This window comes from Tupaia chinensis, unplaced genomic scaffold, assembly GCF_000334495.1.
Source record: "Tupaia chinensis unplaced genomic scaffold, TupChi_1.0 Scaffold140095_1, whole genome shotgun sequence".
NCBI classification, from domain to species: Eukaryota; Metazoa; Chordata; class Mammalia; order Scandentia; family Tupaiidae; genus Tupaia; species Tupaia belangeri.
Window position 1 is genome coordinate 1,067,338 of NW_006199974.1, and position 16,178 is coordinate 1,083,515.

The following is a 16,178-nucleotide window of genomic DNA, read 5'->3' on the forward strand; positions in this document are numbered from 1 at the left end:
GGGAAAGAGAGGGAAAGTATTCTTATTCCTGCAGAGAAATGTTGAACAAAGAAGATCTGATGGAGCACACTGAGAACTGATCAGAAAGACTGTGGGTCAGCTCATCAAATCCAGAGCTGGTGGCAACACATATAGCCTGCAAGGTGGTCTCTAAAGTATAGAGTGGCCTGGTATTCACTGAGTCAGAGTGGATCTGAATCTCCTGGGTACCTCTGGGGCTAGACACTGCCAGGTACTTTACATACATTTTCTCTAATCCTTGCAAACTTTCAAAGAGTGAAGAAACCGAAATTAGCACTATGCATCTCTGGTCTAGCTTAAAAGTCACTTTGCAACCATGTGCATGTAGAGGCCCTCGTGGGTTGAAAGTTTTACTCTGTGGAAATGTGGTCCCTGCACAGACTAATATATCTAAATAAACAGAATGACACTCATAATTACATAAGTAATATTGCCTTAAGTAAAACTTAACACGGTCTAGATTTTTATATAATTGAGGCAAGTTATATATTTTGCTTCTCTGCTAGACTCTTAAGAAAATAGAATAGGTAGAAATAAGTACATATGAAAACCTATCTAGTATTCTTCTCTAGAACTTTCCTATAGGAGAATTGCTGGAAAAATATCAATAGATCCTTAGTAAAATAAGTCTTCCTTTAGAGCAAACAAATTTAATTGATACTCAGGTTTCTTAACTACTAGACTTGTCAGGGACTCTCATATGAGATTATTCATTTCAAATTAGTTGTGTGGAGTGTGTGTGTGTGTGTGGCACTGTGTTAGAGGGATTAGTTGGCATAAAGATGCTAAGAATACTTGGCTTTGGTCTTGGAAAAGAAAAAAAAGACAAAAAATCAACAGCAAAGGGTGGGCCAACTAGTAGTGTGGTACTTGGGGCAGCTGTATCCTACATGGCCAGCAGGGTGCAGTTCAAGTCTCAGACTAGTAGCTTGAAAATCCTACATGCTCAAAATCCCTAGAGGAACATGGAGGAGAAGGGATTTAGGTGTGGCCATCTCCTCTGGAAATGCTCTCTCTTGCTCTCTCTATCTCTCTATGGTGAGCACATGTGCCCTGTAACAAATATTTAAGAAAGCAGAAACAATGGGCCCATTCTCCTTATTTAGGAGAGAATTCGACAGTAAAATAGGGATCAAGAAGCATTCTGTCAGTTGGGCAGTATATGAAGTCCTAGACTTAGTTGGATAAATATTGACCAAAACAAATTACATAAGGCTGAGAAAATATAAACAAGAGCTTATAAACAAGATTCCAATACAACATTCTACTTGTCACATTTTTCCTGTGTAGTACAAGCTTTGTCAACTTTTGTAGAAGACGATCTCACATGAATTCATGGCTCCACAGACCACTGGACCACTGCGTGTCGGAATTGTGATGATGGAGAAAGGACCTGCGCATTGATCAGGTGGGAACACTGGGGGAGCACAAAGAGGCTCACATTACACCCTCTACTCAGATCTACTGGTGCTGGTTTCAAAAAGAAGTTGTTTTTCTTTAAAAAAAATTTTTTTATTTAATTAAATAAATCTGGAGAGGATTAAAAAAAAAATCTAGCCAGTCTTAGATGTGCATGAGGAATTAGATGCTGTGCTTACAAACAGACCTGCAGTGCCAAGTAAATAAAAGAAAGGCAAACTTTCAGGTATGAAGAAAAGTTTCTGTATAGACTCTGAGTTTAAAACATATCTTTTCCAAAAAATATGACAATGAAATATATAATTTAGTAACTCAAAGGATGTTAGGCCAAGCTTAAATTGATTTATGTTATGCATAATTAACATTTTAACAAGAAGCCCAAACCCAATGCACTATTCGAGTACTAAATTTAGATAAGGATGACTGATACCAAAAGACTGCGAGGTACACATCAGGAACTCTATACCCAGCTTGGTTCTGCCGGGGAACTGACTACATAACCCGGGAAAAGCCATTTAATTTGCCTGTGGCGGAATTATTTTTTTATTTGCCAAATGAGAGTTGAGCCAGTTGATGTCTAAAGCACAGGTTAATTACAAAATATTATAAATATGAATTACACACTGTTCAGGTAAAGGAGGGGATCATGGACATTTTACAGTTCATAGAATATTTTGAATGACTTTGACTTATCGAGCTAAACTGCAAAACTAAAACTCATGTTTTGTTTTTAGTTAACTTTCTCCTTAATTTTTGTGACAAACGTCAATTAAAATAGAAACATGTGAGTAGCCCTGTGGCCGAGTGGTTGGGAAGTGGGATTCCACATAGCTTACAGTAATTCAAATCCCAGCCCCAGTAGATTAAAATACAAGCCAAGTATGTGTACGTGTGTGTCCAAACTGCAGACAGGATGAAGAAGTCAAGCAGCCTGACTACAGTCCACTGAGGTGTGCCTTCTCTCTCTCTCTCTCTCTCTCTCTCTCTCTTTCTCTGTCTCTCTTTGGCAAGTGCATACACCCTCTGGCAATTAAAAAATAAATTAAAAAAACCCTAACATGTAATAATATTCTTCCATGAAAACTTGCAAAAGTAATAGACACAATGAAGAAGAGACCAGGATAGAATGAGGAAAGTATTTTAATGTAGCAAATATAGTTTTGAAAACCTGGCTGATTTCTAAAAAAGTTTATGTGAATATCTGATAATAGAAAAGACACCCAAAAGAGAACTCTGTCCTTTGCTGTAAAGTACCTGCCATGTGGGATCCAGGTACAAGTAAATTTTCCTAACAGACTTGCTTCCTATATTTAAAACTTGGATATATCTTGATTCTATTTAGTTGTGTTTGATCAAGTATTTTTATATTTTCTCCTTGTTCCTTCTCCTTGAAAAAGTTGAAATAGCTATCTTAATATTCTCTCTCAACGACTATTACTGTCAATATTGATGGGTTCCTGGTGGTAATCTGGATACCCTTGGAAGTGCAACACGACCTTTAAAAACTCTTGAACACTAGTACACTGTGTCATTTATCAATGATTTGAAACTGATAATAAAGCTACAAAGCCTTCTTATGTCTAGTGCATCAATGATTCTTTGTAGCTATTTACATTTTGTTTTGTTTTGTTTTAGAGATTTTTGCTATAGGGCATGGTGTGCTTGCTGGAGAAACAGAGAAACAAAAAGACAGAAATCATGCCTCCCCACCCCCGCCACCCGGGAGAGATGGCCATGCCACAATCCCTTCTCTTCCATTCTCCTCCCAGGATTTTGGGCATGCACACATAAGCACCCACTGTGATTTTAAGCTGCTGGGTCTAGGATTCGAACTACAGTTGTCCAGAGACTTAACCACACCACCTACTAGCCCTGCTGTGTACACATTTAAAGAAAACATTTGCCAAGATGTATTCATCATTCACTCACTCATTCATTCACTAATTTATGTTAAACATGAATATTTCTCAAACTCCAGTCTTGGAGTTATCAAAAATTCTCTAGGTGAAGTAATTGTTCAGAATTGATTTCAAGATTCACCTTAACTACTGAATTGAAAAAGAGACGAACAAAAAAGAAATTCTATTCTAAAATAATTGATAAACTTCTGGAAAATGTGACAGGTGTTAGAATCAATCTTTCACTGAGAGCCATTGAAACAGTCTCATACTGTAGTTATTTAGAACTCAGGTCACCAAAAGCCAAAATAATCCTTTCTAGTGATTGTTGACCTAGAATGTTCTACATTTAAGAGAGGAAGATCACCTCTAGAAACAATCGCAGGAATGAAATGCATCTCAAATACCACAAGGCACCTGTACACCAAGGAATGGAATGTCCTCGAACAGTGATCACATGCTATGTTGTTTAGGACTAGAGGAAAGAAAATTCATCCAAAGAGTCTGTGCTGACTGGGGTATTTCTTGATGTTTTATTTTTTTCTTTCTTTCTTTGCTTCTTTTTGCCTTTAATGATTGCTTTGGGTCAAGCCCAAAAGTGTCATTTTCCCAATAGAATTGTTTCCATTGTCTAAAACTTGGATTATTTTCTCCCTATTTAGATGTACTGGATCAAGTATTTTACAGGAAAATTTTCTCTGTGTTCCTCCCTAGGGAAACTTGAAACAATAACCACTGCAGTACCCTCTCCAAAACCTGCAGAATTTCCTAACTCAAGTCTTTAGTCACCATCCTCATTTTGGAAACCATTGCTCACAACTGACTAATTGTGCCAAATAAATTTTGATTCCCGGATTTCTTAGTTTGAACTCTCTAATGAAGTTCTGTGTGAAAAGAAAGAGCTATCATTCCATGACTGAAAGGAATACATATTTTTGTAAACAAGCACAAACTTGTCCTCAATTTTTCTTCTGCCTTTCAGCCCCTTTTTCACAATAATTTCTAAAATAATCAAACTTCTTTTTCTTTTGCCAGAGTATGCATATACTTGCCAGAGAGGCAGAGTGAGAGGAGAGAGAGAGAGAGAGAGAGAGAGAGAAAGAAAGAAAGAAAATTCCTTCCATGGGGAATGAAGTCCTTCTGTTTCTCTCTGCTTTTGGGATTGTGGGCATGTATATGTGCCTGGCATTTTTCCCAATCTGGGTTCCAACCGTGTAGCCAGCCATATGGCATCCAGCTGCCTAAACTACCATACTACCAGCTGGTTCAATCAAACATTGAAAATTCCCATTAACTTAGGTGTTTGAATTTATTTTGACCTTTAAATTTTATTATCTAGTCTCTCTCTCTCTGCATATGCATAATGTATATAAATATAGGTACTCCTCACATAATGACCATGTTCTGTTCCTAGGACTAGATTTTTCAGCAAATCGGTCAGTTATTGAGGAGCTTAAAGGCAGATGTCTTGTGGTGTGTGTGGTACCATAGGGTGTGTATTTTTTTAATAAATGTCACGTGACATCACACTAGAATAATGCAACCTATCCATACAAAAAACATACATTAAATAAGAATCAGAAAGCAACAAAACACCACAGCACAATATTATAAATTTGGTATAATTGTTTTTACTTATTCTGAATACTCCTATGGGTGCATACTAAAGTACAAATTTATAAACAAAATATGTAGTTTTGCATGACTGTGAATGCTTTGTGCAGTGAATACTCACCGAGTGTGTGAACTAGACAGATTGAGAAAGGGGATTCCTGTACTCCAGCACTGGTTCTACATCCCAGTGGTCATTACAAGGGTGTGTTGTTAAGTGAGGAGTGGCTGCATGCACATATATACATATAGCTCTGTGTACATTTAGCTTTGAATCACAGAAGCAAAGAAATCATAGCTCATTATGTATCAGTTAAAAAAACTGTAGTATAAAATAGGGGGAAGAGATGACTTATAGCTACATCCATTTCATTGGAAACTATCAAACGATAAGTATTAGATAAAATGAGGTAAACGCTCACATCTCATCGATCACTCTCATGTGCCTAAATGCTCAGTGACAGTCTGGTCCCAGTCCAATGCCAGGCACACGAGCCATGACTCAGCAGATCTGAGGATGCCCCAGTTTATCCCGACTCTCCAGGCATCCAGCCAGCTAGCCTATAGGAAGTGGGACTGAAGGCCCACTGCGTATTAGACACTGTGCTAGCACTAAGGGTACATGACATTTTGAAAAAAGTTCTTGTTCACAAGTCCTGGGAAAATAAGAAGGTTTGAAAACTGTCCAAGAATGTTAAGTATAATTTATAGAGTCTCTGGGGAACACAGATCACAATGGACCTAGTTGTGTAAGAGACCTAAACTTCTCCATTCTACCATTCATTCAATGTGCTACTTTGCACATAATGAGTTCCATCAGGGAATGTTTTGGGACTATATGCAGAAAAGCAGATATGACATAAATCTTCCATCAAAATTATAAAACTTCCACAAGCTTTTCTGGGACTGTATGAGATGACTATGTGCACTCTGAAAACTGTTTTGCCCCACCCACATTCCCTCACATCAATTAAAAAAAAAAATCGGAAATCTTTTCATATTGCCAAACACTATGATTACCCAGGAGAAATCTCAGGAATGTCTGTTCATGCCAGGAGCATTCTGCATTAATACTAGCCCATCTTACATTATATTTCTGGTTCCTAAAGACCTGACTTTAACCAAGAACGAGACTATTGCAGTCATCAAAATGTTTCAAGTTAGTAACATGAAAAAAGATTTCTTTTCCTCTCTGCAGTATTTCATAGCAATCATTTCAAATGACAGACTGAGGGATTCTAATTGGAGGTTGTACAGAATGCAGTGAAATGTCTTGTTGCTGAAGCCTGACTCATCTCAGCTCAATTCTGGTCAGTCTACAATGATGTGTGTGATGTCAGGAATAAGTCACTTAATTTCTTTATACTCCAATTTTTCTATCTGCAAAAAGAGAATAATAGAAGTTCTCAAATCTTGAAAGGTTATTATAAGAAAAATGAATTATGGACTTCAGAAAAAGTTATTTTATAGCCTGGCTTACATGCCTAGCCATTATTATTTCCATCTTGGAGAGAATCACTTCTGTAGTGAGGGATCTGGAACTTACGCTATAAATTGCCATGAATAAATGTTACTATTACCATCTCACTGGAGAAATGAATCAAACGAAGGCGACCAGATGACTCCTTGGAGTATCTCTGTCGAATTAAAACAGAATTAAAACCCAAGAAGCTACCCTCAAGGCTTTGCTACTTGGACTTACCTCCAGGGGATATTCACTGTTAACTTGAGCACTTATAACAAGGATGTATCTATAAGATCTCCCACTTTGATCAGAGTGCTTCTCCCACCTCATGTCCACAGAGTCACCAAGCAATATTTACCAAGCATCTGTGGGATGCATGGGACTGTTATCTAGCACTAAAATTTTCCCCAACTTTGTAAATAAAAAAACAAGATCAAAAGAAATCAAAGCTTCATTGTCACTTCCTAAGCCAGAGAAGGGGGTCCATATTACCAAGAAGCATTGATTCCTCCCACCATACTCCTACAGTCCAGAGCTGTGTCTCTTGGATCACACTATCTCATTGCATTTAGATTTATATTGTTTAAATCCATACCAATTTATCTCATCTGTTTTCCTTTATCTCCCAGTAGCTAGCTATATGGCATATTCATAAAGTTCCTGGAATCAAAGCAAACATGAGCTTCATTGTGAAGTGGGGTTAGGATTTTTTCCCAGGTGCATGATGACAAATTCCACTTAACTCATTTTTTTTTAAAGAATTATGTATTTATTTAATTCCATTTGTTATTTTTATTTTTTGATTTGACCACCAGAGAGAAGAGAAAGGGAAAGCGAGAAAGCAAGCCACCAGGTCTGGGACTTGAACCGTGGTCAGCCATGTGGGAATCCAGCACCTCTATCCACCACACTGCCTACCGACCCCTCCACTTAACTCTTAAAAGTGTAAACTGCATCACATGATATAAAGATAGCATACTTTTTTTTTTTTTTGGTAGGAGCTACTTTTCTAATGAAAAGAAATGGTGGTCATGTTTTAAATTCTTAGGACAAAGGAATAAGTTTCATTAATACTACCAACACAGGAAAATTTTGATTAATTGTCTTCTAATGTTATTGTGAGGTGGTTTTAAAGCAAAATCTACTTTTTAAAACCACTGTGTTCATTGCTATAGGAGAACATATGTCATTAATTCCGATAAGTGTGAGATATCATTTTTGTTTTTTCTTCTCATCAGTAAGGAAAAGAATGGAGCTCTATAAATATAAACTGACCAGGTCAATTTTAACAGAAATGGTTAGAAATTTCTTAAAATTTTCTTTACTTCTTTTTAAAAGGTAATGTCTTTATGTTAACTAGTTTAAATAAACATATCAAAACAATCTACAATATCACATACAATTTTAAAAGCTACAAAATCTACACCTACCTATTAATCATTTACTTTCTGGCTTACTTTACTAAAGACTTGGACATGTTTACTGTTTCAACAGTTAAGAAACTACAAGAGTCGGATATTATATTTTGATAACTGTTCCACTAATCCAGGCTCCATCAAACTAGATTAATCAGATGATCCGCAGGCCACAAAACCTGCAGAAGAGGTGATATGTCTTCTGTGAAACATTCTATAAAGAATATAGTTTCCTGGAAGAATGTTTATCAATATTTGAAAAATACTACCTATTATTTAAAACACCATCTCAGCAATAGTATTGAAGAAACTTTTTTTTTTTTTTTTCCAGTTCTAGCTTGTTGGCCAGGTAAAAAGACCCAGGTTTTGGTTTTCACTCAGACATTTGCTGAATGAATCAAAGCACGTTTCTTAACCCTTCAGGACCTTAATTCCCTTCTCTCTGAAATGGGATTCAGAGAACTTCTAGACTGCTTTCCAAATATATAATTATATAATGATTCGACTCATGGGATGACAGTATTTGAGGGCACTATGGACTTCACAAAGCACTTTCATATGGACAGTCTCATTTAAACTCCGTAACTTTTTCCCAGAGTTGCATAGGGGCTGTTATTACTTATTTTTCCCAACAAGTATGCTGCTTCTGATATTCAACAGGATTCATAGAGACAATAGGTCTATCACACCATGTAGAAAAAATTAATTTTCAAGAGTCAGAAGGAAATTTAAGAAATATAAGACATTTCTTCCTAGGCTGTAGTTTCTTATCATAAACTCTTCAAAGCCTTAAAGAAAACAAGTTTTTTAAAAAAGAAAAAATATGCCATGTTACATGATTCCATTCATGTGTCCCTATGGAGGAAAATCATATGTTGATTTCATTTTGAAAATAACATTTAATTGCCACTCAATAAATATTTAGTGAGAACTTTCCTTCTTTTCTCTTTTTAATAAAGATTTATTTAACTTTATTAATTATTATTATTATTATTTTAATTAGCATTCACCAGAGAGTGACAGAGAAAATGAAAAAAAAAAAAAAGTAAGCCACCAAGTCTAGTGCTTGAACTGTGGTCAGCCACGTGGGAGTCCAGCACCTCAACCATTCCACACCTGCTGGCCCTGAGAATGACTTTTCTTGAGCTATTTAAACTTTAATCGAGTACTGGGGCTTAGGTTAAAAAAACTTTTTTTAAAAAAATTTTTGGATTTTACTTTTGGAAAGTATTTTTATATAAATTGGAGATGAACATGAAAAAATAAAAGTGTATGAAGAGGAGAATAGTAAGATCCTTTTGGACCAGCTCTGTGGTCCAGTGGTTAATGGAGCTGGAGCCTATATGGCTGACTGTGGCTCAAGACCTGGCCCTAGAAGCTTGGGGAACACACTGGGTGGGTGTATGTGTGGGTATGCAAAATCCCTACACAAAGGAGAAATGAAGAAAAGGCATTATGCAATGTCTACACTCTACTGGGGAGGGCAGCCTTCCCTCTCTCTGGCAAGTGCACATACCCTCTGGCAGTGAAAAAAACCATAAAATCCTCATTACACACACACACACACTGAATCCTAAGTTAAATTTCAAGTATCTCTGGTGTCTTTCAGCTCCTTTACTTTAGGAAAATAGAAGAACAGTTCCTCAAAAATATGTCTTAACACTTTAGTTCATATAATGTATCAATAGAGGTGATTTTATTTCAGCTTTGCAACAATCCAGGGAGGTAGCTAAGGTCTCAAAAGTCCGTTCCATAAAGTTCTCAATTATTGTTCATCTCAGAGGTCAGGAAATTTCTTGATAATTTAAATCTACAAAGTTATTGAAAAGGCTTGTTTTGGCCATTATATCTATTACCTTTCTGACTTTTTTCCTTATCAAAACCATTACAAGAGGTTAGGAAGGGAAGTATTACACTATGTGGATTCATTCACCTTTCTGCCCTGCCCTCCTTCCTCCTTCCCAAGAACTTTCCCAACCCCTTTTAGAAGTGCAAAGCAGCAGGAAAATAGCCAAAGGTTGGGAAGATAGAAGAGAAAGAAGAGAGTAAGATGCTTCAATAATCTAATCAGGTAACTACCCATGGACTGTAGGAAGTCATAAATAATTAAGTACATATTTGACAGAGAACATATTATAAAAACTTGATTTGATGGCATTTTATCAGTCTGAGTTGCAATTTGTAACAAGTTTGTATGGCTACTATAATCCATAATTAAGACTTGGAAATAATGCAAAGTGCTCCAAAACATGCTTTTGTCTTGATGTAGGTGTGTTACAGTCTATTCTTTTTACTAAAGTTTAATAATTCATATAGCGCTCTTTCCCTGGCCAGGCAAAAAAGCAGTTGATGCATATTCTAGCACCAGGATATTTTATTTATATCACCTTTTGGGATATGTGCTTTTTCACAATTCAAGGTCCCAAAGGTTCACATAGTGCTAAGTCATTTTCTTTAAAGCATTCCTTTTCCAGTTTGAAATACTGCCTTCAAATATGTTTGGAATTAGGAATTTCCCCTACAAAGAGGAGGAAAACCACTTGCCTTGCATCAGCCATTAACTATCTGACCTTTCCAAAAACATGAGTTAGGATATACATACATAAACGCACACACACACACACACACACACATACAACAAAAAGCGATTTCCACATTTTAATTAGACTCTAGCAAATTTATAGTGGCTATAATTGTGAATAAAAATGAAACAATCTCTAGCGTGACAGTCAATTATGAAGAAAGTAATCATAATGCCAACTGTTATTAGACATATTTTTAAAAGTCTAAATAAATCTTACAAATTCACAGCTATAGTTCTCAAAATCAAATTTTCTTCTTCAAAGGAATTCAAAGACCCTAAATATGAGTGTCCAAACTTCTGTGACACTAGATATCATCTTAATCTCTGATTTGATGTTATTAATATTTCTTTAATTAAGAAAAGCCAAGGCAACATTCCTGTCTTCCAGCCTAAGCTTCAAGAATTTGCAAAACAGACCTCTCGATCACTCTCTAGCCATGGCTTTCTCCATCCACACAATTTGTACGTGAGCATTGGCAACAGCGACTGTGACAGTAGGCTGTGATAAACTCGTACACATGTTCAAACAAATGGATCAAATCAGAAGTGTATAAATATGGTGGTCCTTCCCTGAAAGAGAAGCCAAAATAGGAAAAAGCTAGAGGCTTTCACTACTTTTCCACTTTAAACTCTCGAATCATTACCAAGATCACTTTTTATCTCAAGGGAGTTATTGAGCCATCATTATTTAAAAATAATACTTCAAACATAAACATATGGATATTACATACATTTCACCTTTAATCCAGATCATGGAGTAGCAAAAAAAACAAAACAAAACAAAACAAACAAACAAAAAAACTTTAGACCTTGGTACTACTTAATCCTTAAAAAAGAAAGAAAGAAAGAAAGAAATGAAACCAATATGAATGTTTCCAGTTCTCAGGAAGTGTATATTTTCATTAAACTCTATCATAACACACTATCAATCTATTAAACTATCTCACAAATTAATTTGCACTGTAAGTTTAAAATGACAGCATTAGGGTCTCAAATGCCACCTTGCACATCTGCAAGAAAGTATTTTCCTAGGCACAATCATTCGCCCAGACTGCCCCATTAATATAAGGCTGCTACAACAAGGTAATGAGTCAAACAAAACACAGCATTTACCTTATTACAAATGAATGGCAAACTGCAGGCACTTGTCAGCTTGCAGCTGTCTAGCATAGTTGATTAGAAATGAACAAAACATCTTTCACTCTGGCGAGAGAACCGCATATCCAGACTCGGCTTGCCTCACTGAATACCGGCAAGGAAGACTGTTCACCCCCAAGTGATAGCAACAGTCTCTTCGCACAGAGCACTTGCTGCTCCGAACTGCAGCGACTTCGACTGAAAGTAAGAGGAACCCGTGATGTTTAAATACCATTGCTTCAGATTCACAGGATATGACTCAACTCTCGAGCCAGCAGGGGTAGAGTTTCCCCTCGCAAAACTGTTAGTACAGATTACATAACAAACATCATATTGGGGGGCCTACAAGGCTTACCAACTAAATATTACCAATTTCACCTGCTAAATCAAACACCCACTTTGAGTAGTCACCGTCCTCTCCATGGCACAAGCTGCCATGAGAAGTGAGACCAGTAACACTGCACAAAGAAAACCACCCGGCTCGCTCTCCGCAGTGGATTAATTAAAGTTATTAAAGGTGTGTGAACGTGCCAACATCTCCCTGACAGACTTATAAAAAAGAGGCACACTGAAGTCACCAACATTCTTAATAGTGCAGAAACAGTGTAGAATAAGACTATTTTAACATGCAAAAACAATTCTGTATCACACAACAGAGTCTGTGGAGGCCAAAATCCCCTGCACTACGTGGAGAATGGAAATGGACCTTGGTCGTTTGCTGTTGCTGTTTGCTGCAGAAATCCCGTGCGAGGCTGGCATTACCCTGTCACGCTGGCTCTGCCCACCTCTCCGACTCAGCCCTTCTGTGAACACTTACCAAGGAACATGACTAATGACACAACTCCGCTAGTAAGTGTGGCGATGTTCTGTGCTTGCTCCAACACTCGTCACTCTTAACTTGGAGCTGTATCAAGTTTGGTCACACATTGAATTATTATAATTGGACACATCGGTCAATAAATATGTATAGACTTAGATCTTGGGAGAAGAGTCTACTCTGTGAATTCCATCACTATCACCATCATCAAAGGAAAAAAGCTGAAAAAAAACTCCATGTTAATGACAGCAAAAAGGCCCAAACTATCTAGTTAAAACAGAAATCTAAAAGAATCACGCAGGTAATTTCAAACACTTTAGTAGCCACATGTAAAAAGTAGAAAAAAAGGAATTGGTGGGAATGCAGGCGCTGGACTGTTCATTCCAGGACTGTAAATGAGAAAAACTGGAAACTTTGCAACAGGCCATGAACCTGGCAAAGTTATGTAAAAATACAAGTGAAATCTTTCTAAGTAATATTATGTAGCTTTTTAAAATAGATTCAGGTTATCTAGACATACTGACATACAATTCTCCCTAGAAGATGTTGACTAGAAATAACATGTTGTAGAAAAATACATTGTCCGAGTTACGAGCATATGAATTTTTATACAGAAATTCATTTTAAAAAAAAGGTTCTGGAAGATGCACAACAATATGGACATGAAGTTACATCTAGAAGAAAGAGTTGAAGTAAGGGAGTAACAGTATGAAAATCCAATCATTTTGCTCAGTTTATTACCCATGGTGTAATATTTATAAATAAAAATGAATTCACATATTTCTTAGGTAATGTGAAAAGATGAAAACAAGTTACTTTAAAAATAATCATCTGGGGGCCAGCAGGTGATGTGGTGGAATTGGAATTGGACTCCCATGTGACTGACGGCAGTTTGAGTCCCAGACCAGGCAATTTTCTTTCTTTCTTCTCTTACTCTCTATTTCTTTCTCTCTCTCTCTCTCTTTTGTGAGTGCACATGCCCTATAGCAATTTTTTTTTGAAAGTAAGAGGCAACATTTTTAAAAATAAAAACAAGAATCTGACATTTTATATCTCCATATTTTGTTGTATTATCTTTATTCTAAGTGGACTGCTCTACTTTATTGCCTTATAAAACAATGTAACAGAAATGAAAGTGCTCTTGTCTGTCCTATTTTCTGTCCCTTACTAGCCCTAATTTATATATTCTTTGATTTATCAGTCTGGCTAAAGGATATCTCAAAGACAGAACAGATACAAAGACAGGACAGAGAGAGACGGCAAGTTTCTAACAGCGGCCAAGGTCTTTGATTATTTTTCTCTTGGCCTTCTGTAAGCTCTTTTATTGGCTTCATAAAATATAGCTTGAATATATTCAATGGTAAACATATCAACAAGCCAATGTTTATAATAATATGCTTGTGTTGATTTAGTCAGTCTTAGATCAGAGTAAATAAACTTGTTTATTATCAATTCACTGAAAAACTTCTGGACTCTGAATTGGGCATAACAATTACGATAGTATTTCAGCTTGCTCTAGTCCTCAAATTCTTCCCCTCACATCTCACATCTTTGCATTCCCCTAGGTTTCCACAATATCTCCTGCTTAAAATTTACACAGCTAGGAGCTGGGCAGTGATGCAACGGTAAAGCATGATGCTCTACAAAACTGAGCCACATGGGAAGGTTCCAGGTTCACCTCCCAAGAGATCCCCAAATAAGAAGAAATACACGTGCCAATGGTCTGAGGCTGGCTGAGGCTGGGGGGTGTGGATCATGGCATTGAAACCCTGCTGAAGGGATCGAGATACTATCTCCGTCTCTGTTGCTCACAGAAGTAAATAAGCTAAAAAAAAAAACTGCACAGGTAAAGATGCCCAGAGTGTGAGGCAGGAGCAGGCTCTTTTGACTTTTAGTATGACTAACCAGGATTTGAATCTCTACTGTTGACAAACTAATATAAGTATTGCTCTTACTGCTCTATTTATTCTCAAATACCACTTATCCTAATAACTTAAACCTTCTACATAGTCTGTTGAAATTCTTCTTACATTCTCCCTGCTTCCATTTAAAATCTTAAATTACACTAAATTTGCTTCAGATTTTCTGGAGGAAATAAAACATTAATATTGATAGATACACTGAAACACCCACTTGCCGCTGCCTCTCCCATTCTCCTTCCTCTTTCTTCAAAGGTGAACTCTCTCCTGGGATAGCTTCATCATTCCCATACATCCTTTTTAAGTATTTTTTACTAGATATGTGCTTATCGATAAATGAGGTATTGCTATTGCTGTGCATGTTTTAACCTTTATAAAAACAGGATCATAGTTAATAGATCTTTTAAACCTTTTTTTCCCCTTAGCATTATCTTCTTGAGATTTCCATGTAGTTGCACATAGTTTAGCCTTTTTAACTACTGTATAGAACTCCAATTTATGCATTCATTCTATCTATGAACATTTAGGTTGTTTCTATTTATTTATCTCTATTTAATAAATAAAATGATTTTTTTTATTTATTAAATGAAATGTATAGGGCATATATGCTCACCAGGAAGAGATTGGGGGGAGTAGAGGTAGTGAGAAAGCAAGCTGCTAGGTGTGGGACTCAAACCTTAGTTGGCCATGTGGGAGTCCAGTACCTTAACCACAATGCCACCTGCTGGTCCCAGCATTGTAATTCTTGTACATGTGCAAAAATCTCTCTACTAATGGATGCATAGAAATGGAATTGTGGACTTGTAGGATATGCGTAACTTATCTTTACTAGATACAGCCAAATTGCATTTCAATGAAACTAGGCTACTTTGCAATATATTCAGCGGTGTATGCGAATTCTTATCATACCAAGACTCCTTCAAACAGTCTCTACAGTACTGATATTCCAGACACTAAAATATCTAGACCTTGACATTTGGAACTTGACATTTTTGATCTTTGTTTGTGATTGGTGTAGGATTTTAATTTGGATTTCTCTGATTAGTACAAAAGTTGCCCATTCTATCTTATTATTATTGGCCTTTTTCTATTGGGTAATTTGCCTTTCTCTTACATATTTTTTTTAAAATTATATATTGTAGTTTTACTCCTTTGTCAACTGTATTAGTTATAGGTGTCACCCTTTAATGTGTGGTTTGTTTCCCATCGTTTATAATGTCCCTTTAATTAATAGTTTTTCTCAGTTATTTACCTATAAGTTTCTTTCTTTCTGTCTTTCTTTCTTCTAGAGATTTTTGCCACAGGGCACATGCATTTGCCAGAAACACAGAGAGAGAGAGAGACAGAACAAGAAAGAGAAAGTAAGAAATCACACCCAACCCCCAGGGGGAAGACGGCCATGACCATGTCCCAATCCCTTTTCTTCCATTCTCCTCCCGGAATTTTGGTGTACACACAGACATGCACCTGGCATGAGTTTCAAGCCACCAGATCTAGGACTCAAACCATGGTCAACCATATGGGAGTTCAGGCCTTAACCACTATGCCACCTGCTGGCTTCTAAGTATGTTTGTCGAGTAAAAAAATATAAACTTTAAATGTTCCTTGTTATTATTCATGAAGCACTACCAATGATAATGTCAGGTTACATAACTAAAAGAAAATTAAGAAGCATTCCTGTCTCTTATGAACAGTTGAGTTCACTGTTTATCGAGCACCAGCTACGTGCCCCGTTCTGTGTACAAACATGAAGCGGCCCATGTAAATGTGTGCTCTCCTTGAAAAACGAGACTGCAGACAGACTGATGAAGATGAAGAAAGGGAGAAGGGACCATATGCCAGAGATTTTGCTGGTGCAATCTTCAATAGCGGTTTAAATAAGAGGATGAAAT

At 36.8% G+C, this 16,178-nt stretch overlaps 1 protein-coding gene across 5 annotated transcripts in view; it reads right to left on the minus strand.

Moving 5' to 3' along the window:
- MCTP1 (multiple C2 and transmembrane domain containing 1) overlaps positions 1-11,731 on the minus strand; it is a 418,517-nt gene extending 406,786 nt beyond the window's left edge. For all 5 annotated transcript variants that reach the window (XM_027765984.1, XM_006162512.3, XM_027765986.1 and 2 more), the window contains exon 1: positions 11,527-11,731. In XM_027765984.1, coding sequence (XP_027621785.1) covers positions 11,527-11,583 — 57 coding nt within the window. In that variant the 5' untranslated portion in view covers positions 11,584-11,731. The remainder of the gene's footprint in view (positions 1-11,526) is intronic.
- Positions 11,732-16,178: the final 4,447 nt, after the last annotated feature.